Source organism: Periophthalmus magnuspinnatus, chromosome 6, assembly GCF_009829125.3.
Source record: "Periophthalmus magnuspinnatus isolate fPerMag1 chromosome 6, fPerMag1.2.pri, whole genome shotgun sequence".
Taxonomy (NCBI): Eukaryota; Metazoa; Chordata; class Actinopteri; order Gobiiformes; family Gobiidae; genus Periophthalmus; species Periophthalmus magnuspinnatus.
Genome location: NC_047131.1, coordinates 27,767,340 through 27,779,072, shown reverse-complemented (window position 1 = coordinate 27,779,072; position 11,733 = coordinate 27,767,340). Strand labels below are relative to the sequence as shown.

At 38.3% G+C, this 11,733-nt stretch overlaps 1 protein-coding gene across 1 annotated transcript; it reads right to left on the bottom strand.

Annotated features, from left to right (window-relative positions):
* Positions 1-993: 993 nt before the first annotated feature.
* Positions 994-11,660, bottom strand: lrrc56 (leucine rich repeat containing 56). The gene is made up of 13 exons (XM_033967585.2): positions 11,437-11,660; positions 11,051-11,219; positions 10,608-10,695; positions 10,261-10,321; positions 10,073-10,169; positions 9,220-9,417; positions 5,462-5,633; positions 5,144-5,368; positions 4,012-4,079; positions 3,285-3,427; positions 2,290-2,465; positions 1,880-2,198; positions 994-1,198 (listed from the first exon to the last, which is right to left on the bottom strand). Exons 2-13 carry the CDS (start codon positions 11,204-11,206, stop codon positions 1,054-1,056), a joined length of 1,848 nt encoding a protein of 615 aa, XP_033823476.1. The 5' UTR covers positions 11,207-11,219; positions 11,437-11,660; the 3' UTR covers positions 994-1,053.
* Between the last annotated feature and the right edge of the window lie 73 nt (positions 11,661-11,733).

Sequence of the window (11,733 nt, the reverse complement as noted above, 5' to 3'; positions counted from 1 at the left end):
TTACCTTATCACAAATATACCTGGAGTTGTGTTTTGTTTCATTCACACATGTTTGAGTATTCCTGTATTATTATGCTTTGTTCCACCTTGTGATGTCATTTAGTGATAGTTTTCAAGTTAACAGCTACTGGTAACCTTTTCTTCACTAGAGATGGCCATATCCAGGTCTGAAATTACTCAAATGATTCTAGAGGAGGTGTGTGGAGTTTAAAAACACAGTGGAGCACTTCCTGTATTACCACATGATGACATCACAAGGTGGAACAGAGTGTTTTCTGTTTGAGAGAAGAACTCAGCCCAAATATGCAGGATTTGTGTGTTAAACATGTGAATGAAACAAAACACAACTCCAGGTGTATTTTTTCATGAAACAATATTACAACATAAATCAGAAAATAGTGTAAAATGGACCCTTTAATGCCATACTGTGGAATATTCTTAGCCAAGCAATAACATCTCCATGGAAGAAGGCAGTTGGCAGACTCTTTATCAGAAAGGTTACACAGTGCACCTTTTAAGCAATGTACTGTTGGTGTTTTAACACATTCCAGGCCATAATTACTGGGTTTAAATGAGGATGCCACGTGGAAAAAGATACAAACCATAATTACATAACAAGTGTCATGATTGAGTGGTTGATCCCTTCACAAAGCACACAAGAATTTACACGTGCAAATATTTTCAAGCGGTTACTATGAACACACCTGCCTGGTTCCATGTGACAGTTTATACGCCCAAAATCCTATAAAGTCAATTGTATATTTTTCAAGTTGTATCAGTGTTCATACTAAAGCTTTTAAAGTTGTGAAAAGAGACATTAAAAACTGAAGAGATTATCCCAACCTGAGTAACATAAAGTGAGGTATGAATCAAACCTACTCACCTCTTTGTGCTACAATAACAGTTTAGTTTAAAATATAATTGTAAACCTATGACAGTAACAGTACTTTCATTTCATCATGAAGCCTAAACACTGAGGCAATGCTGGGGAGAGTTACATAATTCCAAGGCACTGGGGAGCTAATAGTCTTGAAAATGAAACTGGTGTTGTGGTTATTTAGGCTGAGAGCTCCCCCTGCTGGTCGCAGACAGATGGTGCTGGTAATGTTTCTGTAGAGCTGCACTGGCTGTGTGGGGGCGAGTAAACGATGATCTTTCCATATTTTCAGATGAATTGTTCCCAGACGTTGCACCGGCACTGCAAAAAAAAAAAAAAAAAAAAAAAAAAAAAAGAGAAAGTGCCAGTCAGTTCTGTAAAAGAAATCTGTATTCTCCACTACGCCTATTCATTTTATTTTTATAGTTTAAGATCACTATCAGAATGTCTCCACACAGTCCAGAAATTAAACTTGAAATCTTCTTGCTGTGAGACAGGGGTGCCAGCTTTTATACCACTGTGTCCTGCCATCAGTTTTTTAAGTGAATAATAAAACACATTATAACTGAAATCTTTACAGCTAAAAATAAAAACTAGTCCAATCCTTCAAATTCTTACATAAGAACATTGCATAATATCTGTAAAAGACATTTGGAGCCTATTCCAGCTACCTGCTATCCGTCCACTTTCATCTGCTTTTCTGGGGCCAGGTCAAGGGGAAGCAGTCTAAGCAGAGACTCCCAGATTTCCCACACCCCAGACACTTCCTCCAGCCCCTCCAGTGGGACCCTAAGGCATTCCCAGGCCATTATGAACAAGTGGTTTATTAAGAACAATTCAGGCTTTGTAACTATAAGTAAGGGGTTATGATTAGAAGTCAGGGTTGGGCTATTAATTATCCTGAATCACTCTTAATAAACTATTTGTTCATTATAAATTAAGTCTTTGTTTAATGCTTTGTGTAGTTATTATAAAAAGTTACCAAAAATACTGCATCCATACCATGAAGGCCTCAGTCCATGGGCGATTCCTTTCAATGGAGGAGGGCGAGGTATTCGAGGAGGGTGTGAAGAAACCTTTACATCTGAGCCTGTGAGTCGCCTGCTATCCTGTGGTTTCATGTCACTTACAGAAGCTGCAGCTAGGTGGCGCTTTATACTCTTGAAATCAGGCAAGAGTTCTGTATTGACCTGTATGAGTCTACGTGTTCGAATCCCTGGTGCTTTGCGGACAGTTTGGGACGCAGCGCTGCCCGGGGGAGATGGTAACAGCATGGAGTCTGGGGATGAGATTTGAGCTGCACCCGAGAAACTGTCGATGTCTACAACAGACACGTAAAGACAAAAAGTTTATCATGAAGTATATTCAGTAAAATACAGTTTATCATCAAAGTAAGTGTGTGTTGAGTTGACCTGGTGAAGGAGACTGGAGCAAAGTTTCTGGTGAATGCCGTTTCTCCTCATCCTCTTCATCAGAACTAGAATTTCTGAGACTATCAAAACAATCTTCATCTTCGTTGTCCTCATCATCACTGTGTCGAATTGTTAAAATCTGTGGAAGCTTTTCTGTTTTTATTGCCTCAAGACGCCTGGAAAATCATATAAGTGAGTGGTTTAAGCTTGTTTCCTAGTTAGAAATAGTCAGTTAACTATTGATTGAAATATACAGTATTTAAATATTTAACATACTTGCAGTCCTATAGCCAAATACTTCACCCAAATAGAAAACAATAAGTATACAATAACCAATTAATCCAGAAACAATGACCTAATAGACCATAACCTTGCATTAATTACAATATTCAGATTAGTTTTAGTTTTAATTATAATAAACTAAATTACCCATATAACTTCATTTCCAAAGTAAATGTAATCCATTACTACATAACTCTGATGTAGCGGAGACCAAGTTGACCAAAATAATTGACTTTAAAAATATGAGGTATTAATAAATTGTAATAAAGTCATTACAATTTTCCAATAAATAAAAACTGCATTTATTCCCGGGGTTTGTAATAAATTTTTGTAAAAAAATGTGTTTGTTTATATTACGCAAAAATGACTCTTGTGAGATTTTAGCCATGTTAGAATGTTGTTACCTCATCAAAAACATACCTGAAGTAGCATTTACGGTAGTTTCATTCACACATGTTTAAGTAACCCTTTATTACTGTGCTGTCTATATCCCCAAAGTTCAAAAATGCTCTGTCCCACCTTGTGATGTCACGAAGCGGTAGTTTTTTAGTTAAATATGCGTGAATGAAACAAAACACAACTCCTGTTATGTTTTAGATGAGGAAACATTATAACACAGACCAGAAAAAAGAATAATATAGGCCCTTTAAAGTTCACAGTAAATATCAAATGCACCGCGGATGAAGAAAAGAGGCCATGAGGTGAGGTGCTACCTGCTGTGTTCTTTTCTCCACACTCGGAGTTCAGCAAACACATCACAGCGACCTTTGTCATCAGGCTCTTCCACATCATACGTGTGCTCGGGGATGTGAAGGGGCAGCTCCCGCGGTGTTAAGGCCGAAGTCGTGGGTGCCGTCTACACAAAGAACAGAGCACGGGGGATTAGAAAATGGCAACAGAATTATAGCACAATGACTAACAGCATAATATAGAGTAGTTGTGGTTTATTTCTATTTCGGTCTCTTTCTATTCTATCTCTTGTCTTACTATATGCTGCAATGTATAATCATAGTCATAGCCACTTATTGTACATAATGGTGCTGTAGGTTTCAATTACCTGCAGTTTTGTGTAATCTATTTGCTCATAGTTATTTATCTTGACTTTTGAGAGCTATTCTGTTATTGAACTATGCATTGCAACACTGAAATTCCCCCTTCTCTTATTTTCACTGCCATTATTTTTATCTCTATGTATTGCAATGAGTGAGCTACTGTATCTATGTAATTTCTCTTGTTTGTCCAAGTCTAAGTTTTAGTCTACTTTTCAGATAACATTTCATAGGCTTATATAGTAATTTAATGGAAACAGGGGCAAAAAAATTACATCTATGAATATCTGCGAGTGTTTGAAAGAGCAGAAATGAGGCATAAAAAGGAAGATGAGCTTGTTTTTGGCAAGATAAGAAGACATTGTTTGTGTTTTAACATGTTCTCCCCTACCCGCAGTTTTTCTCGCCTCGCTCGAATAGCCTGGACAGGATTTCCACAGAACAGGATTTTGGTAGACCCTAAAAAAGAACACACAAAAGTTACATTTTAAAACAAAACAACTTTATGCATTTGAAGCTAGTAAGTGTTATTTTTACATACCATTTTAGTTTAACTTTAGACTCTTTAGACTTTACAATGTTTTAACTAACAATGATTCATATTTACTGTATGTCCAATTCAAGGAAATGATATAGCACTATTTTATAACCAGGCATGTTCCTTTGACGCTGAGGTTGTTCATGTCATAGTAAACTTCAAGCCTTAACTACATGATGCTATGTCTACAACTGCATTATTTCTGTCTGCTGCTACCAGTTCACTTTCTTTCAAAAATCTTTATCTTTTACCAAGTCTTTATAGCAAAAGCCGAAGTTAAATCTGTGAACTGGACAAAATTTCGCTGCTCGTCCAAGCCGCTTCTTCAGTTCTGGTCAGATTACTGGTGGACACTGCCTTATATCTATCTGAAGGGAGGAGCTAACTACACTGAAACTGAAAACAGCTATTGTCCCTAGTTTCATCTTTAATGGCCCTAGTCAACCTTTAATGGCCCTACTATTGTTCTCTTTTGTTTCTTTTGTTTGCTTTGGGCCTGAGGATGGAATTATTGATCGGTGAGAGATTATGTCTCAGGCGTCCATTCGTGTTTAAGGAAGGATTGTATTTCCTAACAAAAATAGCTTCTTTAACTTCCCTCTCAAACCATTTCTTTTCTTTGGCTAAGATCTCTTTTATACATCAAATCAAAATCACTCAAGCAAAATAAGATTCACTAACAGACTGAACATTAGATTTGATATCTGACTGGGAAAAAAGATAGGAGAGATATATTTTCAAGTTCTAAAACATGCTTATAGGTCTGAGGACACTGCTCTTTTTGATTAAATGAAAAAAATGTGATTGCTCAGTACAAGGGAAAAATGTATAACTATTATTATCTTTACTATTATTTTATTAGCAGAAGTAAAAAGTATTTCTGATAATAAATATACTGGAACTCATAAAGGTAGAGTTAAAATGGATTCTGGTTTGAGTCATTTATTTTTGCTTCTGAAAAAATTGTTTGCATTGTCTAACTAACCATGTGTGAGGGAGCTGCTCTCTACATCTTCGGCTGATAATCCTGAGTCTGAAGATCCTGGTCTGGACCCAGAAGGAGAGGAGAGGCCGAGTGCTGTGGTCGGCCTCGAGGCAGTGAAGGGTCTTGGGCTTTGAGATGAGCGTGGCCGGACACGGGAGAGACTGGTGTAGGGGCGCCGGGCTGACGGGGGCCGACTCAGAGGAGGCGTCCTGCCAGCTGATGCGTCTACAACAACAGTAAGTGAGTCATCAATCACAGTTATGAAAGTACGTCAACTGTAAAAGCAACATATAAAATAAAATCATTACCAATACACACCATAGTTTGTATCTAGGTGAGTCAAGTCTTTGATGGAGTTTTGAAGAATTTCCCAGTCCTCTCCCATGGTGCGACTGCAGCTAAGGCCCTCCTCCTCCACCTTCACGTTGTCAAGGTAACGCAACTGAGGGATCAACTCCCGCACGGCTGCTGGATAACTGTAGTCGGCTGTCTGGGAAAAGATAAGGGGAGCAAGGAGGTGAAGAATGTGAAAGGGCTTAGTAGTATGGATGAGGAATATTCATGATCACAATTTTATATATTTACACTGTGTAACTATACTGATGTAATTAGTTTATTCAGCCACAAGGGGCCAGTAATTAAACCATTTATTTTTTGTGTATTCTCGAATCCGGGCGTCAAGAAATTCCCCCATCAGAATCTGGATGGGGAGATTACAACATTTCCCATTTTGCGTCCTTGGACAATTAGAGGTCAATCCATTGTTATAGATAAGTTTAAGCCAAATACAATTGAGCAAATATAGTATTTATGGGCTAAACAAAAGTGCATAGTTTAAAAGTTTAGCGTGAGAGACAGATAAGTTACTTCAAATTTATACACTCTCAATTTTTGAATACATGAAGTTAATGCATTTTTTGACTTGCGTGTACAATGGCAGCTCAGTGAGGCAGCAGGACTGGACATGGAGCCAGGCCTTATAATGCCACAGAGATTAATAACCACAACCAGTGAGAGCACTTTGCACTCAGCTCTGATCTATTATCTCCACAAACTGCATTGAGAACTGGACTGGAGTGTGGTGAGGAAAACCCAGTAAATCACCGGCGACTATACAATCAAATTAGTTAGGTGCTCATGCCCTGCAGCACAGATGCAATGAATGAAAGAGCTGGAAGAGGAAACTAAAGAAAAAAAAAAGAGGAGTAGAGGGGGCCGTGTGACAGGAAGTGAGTGGATGTGCCTCTGTGTGTGTGCATGGCTAAGTTTGGCACAGCCCACCAGCCTTCAACACTACAAAGCACAGACCTAATGCATATGCAGCTCAGCATCTTTCTTCATTGCCCCAGATTCCTAATTAATGCTTGGCTGGTAGGGGGAAATAAACACATTTACCAAGCCACGAAAAATCTTTACAGAAGATAGAGGTTCATACTTAAATTTGGGTTATGTAGAGTGCAGTAAGGTAAAATTGTTATGCTCACATCATACATTAATACAGTAGTTTTAAAACTGGCTGATTTGCATGTTCTTCCTACGTTTGGATGGATTTCGCCTGGATACTTCCGAATTTCCTCCATCAACCTAAAACATGCACAATAGGCTAATGATCCAGCTAGGAGCTTTTAACAAGTTGCCCCAGTGGCACCAGTGAATGAGTAAAAAACATAAAGCCCAGTTTCATTTTAAGAACAGCGCTGGTGCTACAAACCAGTGCACTTTGTTACTCATGTAGAAATAAGGCTGTGCAATTAACCAAAATTTAATCAAACTGACACTGATCATTACAAGGGATTTGTATTATTTATTTATTTTTTTTTATGGACTACACACAACAATGAGTGACAGCAGCTCTAAGTTAAAATCAATCCTGGTTTACAGCTTAGATTTTTGTTACCTCCTCAGTTTTATGGATCAACCTTGGTTCTCCTCTTTTTGACAGTCGTTCCTCAAAAAGGTTAGGCTACGTTGGTTGGTGTGTTATAGTTCATAAATGTGTTTGGTTGTTGCCGTGGTGATGCCCTCAGCTCTCTTCTCCTCCTGTTTTGTATTTGGCACAGACAGATGCAGAGCGGCGAGATCACACCGATTCTTTTATGCCTCACCAAATGATTATTACATTGGGTTTATTGCCTACCATAGCCACAAGATCTGAGCACAGACAGATGTTAGCAATACAAACATGTGAATAAATACATTGAGCTTATTTTTTTATTTTTACTTATTTAAAAAAAAAAATTGTATTTGATTTTACTAGTTCCATTTGTCCGGAGCTTAATTCTGCTAACTTTTACAGCTAAATGTTTGCTATTATCTGTAGCACTATAGAAATCATCTTGTTTTTAAAATGTGCTATACAAATAAACTTGAATTAGATAAATATATTACGCATTTTTGACCTATCCTACAAGCTCTCACCTAACCTGTTCATCATTAGTAGACTTGGTTCTGAAGAGACAAGACGCATTTCACTGAGAGCAAAGATAGCGAATAAGATAGCGGCTCTTTCACTGCTGCCAGCAAACAATCTCATCAACTGTCAGAGACTACAAGCCAAAATGGAAACCCCACAAAACTGCACCATGGCTTTGATAAACAAGCTTAATGTCAACTACAACAATGAAGTTTCTGACGTTTTTGAACTTGGCCATAAACTGGGGCTGCGAGTTGAATTCACCGAACTAAAAAGAGAAGGCCCCCACCCACAAGGTCACATTCTCTTTTAAAGTAACTGTTGGAGGTTTCACTGGAGTAGCTGAGGCACATTCAGTACCTATTGCCAAAAAAGGTACCCGATGTTACCAAGAAGGAACTCTCCATTATTGACTATGTACCACAAGAACTCCTACCAATATTGGCTGCAATGGGAGTTTTGGAAAGTGTGAAGGACTTAGAAGAAAAAACAACCCCATCAGGGTCAGCCCCAGTGTGCCCATTGCCACAAGATCCTGTAGGTTCAGTTATTCAGGACCCCACTCCTGAAATCCAAGACAGGCCTGAGATGGAGACACTGTTGTTGGAGACACCAGAGGTACCAGCTGAAACCCAGGTGGAGACTTCAACAGATGGAGTCCAAAATGAGCTACAGACCAAACAACCAGAGCTCAGACTAAAAAGACCAAAACAATATTAACTGTGGTCATTGAATTGTCCAGAGTTGAGCCTGTCACCTCTTCTAGTCAACTGAGGAGTGAAAGAGACAAACAGACACAACTGAGGCCAATTCAGCTGAAAGCAGAAGTTTACCTGTGCTTCAGTTTGGGTCCGCCGTGTCCTGCAGTCTGACTCGTGTTCTCGTCAAGAAAATATTACAAAAGAACAAAGTCTACAGTCGAGATGCATGCCACAACATCACCAACAGACTGGACAACAAGATCAAGAACCAGCTTATTGTGGAACCGCATACAGACATCAGTGATAACAAACGAATGAGAATAGGCAAAGGGGCTGTCAGACGTCTAGAAATGTATTATGGATCGCCTGCCAATATCCTGAAGGCAGCACGTACCCCTGACAATGCAGAGTTTGAAGCAAATGTTGTCAAATGTCTCAACACCGAGCTTAAGGCATTTCAAAACCGCCCGAAGACAGCTGTGTCCCGTTTCTTCTCTGCTCTGAGGATGACCATAACCACCACCTGTTAGGCTCCTCACCTCAACAACCAATAAGCAATAAACATTATTTTAGCATCAGTCACTGTTCGTTTTATATGTTTATATGTATTTTAGTCATTTTTGGTGGGTATTTTCCACATTGTAAAGGCAAAATCTACATACACACTAATTTCATTATTATATCAACAGAAAAATATGGGTTAAATAGCAAACAAAAATTGTATTACCTTTTAGGTGTTGTACAAATAGTCAGTGGAATTTATGTCATGAGTTTAGGTTAAATGGCTGTCTTTCTGTTTATATCATTGTATATCATTATATCATATCATCATAGTTATTGAGACAGGTTCAAGTTATGGAAACAAAAGAACAAGCATGCATGAAGACATGTGCTTGCTTTTTGGGCTACACTGCTTGTCGGCTCAAAATCAATTATAGCAGCTCGAATCTCAAGTATTTTACCTGGAGTACAGTTGGATTTGGGCTCTTGCATATGGGGTTTCCATCTAGAGTGAGATTCTGGAGCTTGGTGCACAGTCCCAGGAACTGAATTTGAACCAGGTCATCCACGTCGTTCCCCTCGAGGTCCAGGATGTGCAGGTTCTCCAGCATGCCCACCTGACTCAGGTCTGACACTTTGTTGTAAGCCAGGTACAGCTCCTGGTAAACCACAGTAGCATGCATAGCAGAGGATATAGTCAGTTAATGGCATAACAGATGGGTGCACGCTATAAATAAAATATGTACTGAAAGGAGTTCTGTTGGCAGGAGTGGTACCTAACATTAGCAACATTTTCTGTTTACACATAAAGCAGTCTCTAAGTTGTACAGAATGAATTATTTATGATTTGTAAACCTTGGTCTATCACTGTGTATAAGTTAAACCAATGTAGGGCTGGGCAATTAATCTTTTTTTTTTTTTTTATCAAGAACTCTACAGTAAAAACATGTGGTTTAGAGCAGTTTTCAGCAGTTTTTTTTTTTTGTTTTTTTTGTTAAATGATTATGTTCAAAAGCCTGTATTGATTATATTCAGGATCTTAATACTGAAAGACATTTTTATTTGAAAATTGGAAACTAAAATAAACCCATGTATAACAATTGAGGGTATCTAAGTTTTTTTTATTTAGTAGAGACAAGGCCAGCAGCTGCAGGTGCACTGGGAGTAACACAGCTTCAACCAGGCTAAAAATAGTAGTTGCAACTAATGCCAAAGTTGGTTAGCTGCAAAGTGAAGGTAATTTAAGCATTTTTCCATTGGATGACGTCAACATATGGGGAGTGAGGCTTTTATTTCTTCCATTCAACAAATTACCCTGAGAGTGGATAGTGATGAAATACCATCCAAGTCTTCCAGACAGCAGCATGGCATCCACAAAACCTGCAGCTGAGAGAGGGAACTTCCTATATCTCTGTTAACCAAGACACAAGAAATTAAAATAATTTTTCTTCAGCTTCTAATTTTCTAATAGCTTCTAATATTGTTCACATGTGTAAATGTACCTGATTGACTTTATTACACTATTGCTCATTTTAAGTTGTTCCAGCTTAGGAAGATATGCCCCTAAAAAGCAAAAGAGGCACAATTGAAATTGTGACATAGAGTAATGAGGTGGCAGAGTATGACGTCTTCTGTTCTTTTAAACATGCACTAACAAGGTTCTCTCTTTGTCTAAGAATGTTGTGCAATGTGGGATTTTACATGGACAAAGACTAGCAACAAAAATATTTGTTCAGCCCTGTTATAAAAGAATATCCAGTGTCATGGCAACATTTTGACATTTTATTTAGCAATAGCATTCTACATATTGTCTTATTAATAGAACACATAGATCCACGACTTCACTCACCAAAGTTGCCCACTGTGTTGTCTTGTGTGTTTAAACACATTTCTAGTGATGTCACCTCTGAAAGTTCCTGTGTTCCACACAATAATTCCTACAAACATAAACATCACATATTGAACATTTTGAACATGTTCATGTTTATAGAAATGCACACTGTTACAGAATGTCTCTCTTTTGTAAATTACTGTAAGTAAAAGTATTACATTATTGACACTGATTTTTGTCATTATATAACAATAAGCTCCTGTGTTTAAAGAAAAAAATATTTTTTGTAACAAATGTGTAGGTATACAGTGATGAGACAAAAGCCTTGTTAGGATTATTGTTATTATAAACCACAATTTTAGTGAGCATAATTTTGCTCACACACTGTGACAAGAGATTTGGATATGCTTATAGACGTTGTTGGTCATAATAACATTCACAGGTGTAACAGATGTTCTTACCAGTGTGTCTAGGGTAAGGCATGACTCAGAGAGATCCAGGTCTTCACAGGGTCGAGGGGTTGGGTTGATATGTTCTGATCCACTCAGCTCAGTTACCAAGACCCTGGCTGAACCAGGGCGGGCCCCCTGAGGCACAGAGCTGTGGGGGATGTTCATGTCTCAAATCTGCCTAAATGCAAACAGACTGAGTTAATGTACATACATTTAAACCATTTCAATGAATAATGATATGAAATTAAATGATAATGAATGATAAATATGTATTGAAATGTGAAAAACTAACGTTACCAATGTTCAACAGTTGTGTTGTTGGCCTAATAAACAATAATTACAAACTAATTCCAGTCAAACCCACGCGTAAAGTAAAACTACGAAACATATTCTACCTTTAATGTACAGAGTTAAAACACCAACCAACAGCGACCGCCAAAACATCCCAAAGCTTGCAGAAAAAGCACTTTCCAGAGGTGAAAGTTTGGTTGACGACGGTTGCCCACTTCCTGGATACCACCAGACCCCCTTGGCCTTCTGGGATTTGTAGTCACACTTGTAATAGTCCATGTTCTGGTGTGTTTCAATAAACCGCTACTCAAAACCACTAAAACGGAACTCCAACAATAGAAATGACTCTAAACCCCGGAAAAACGTGTTGCAACAAAATCCAGTATCACTGCGGAACGAAA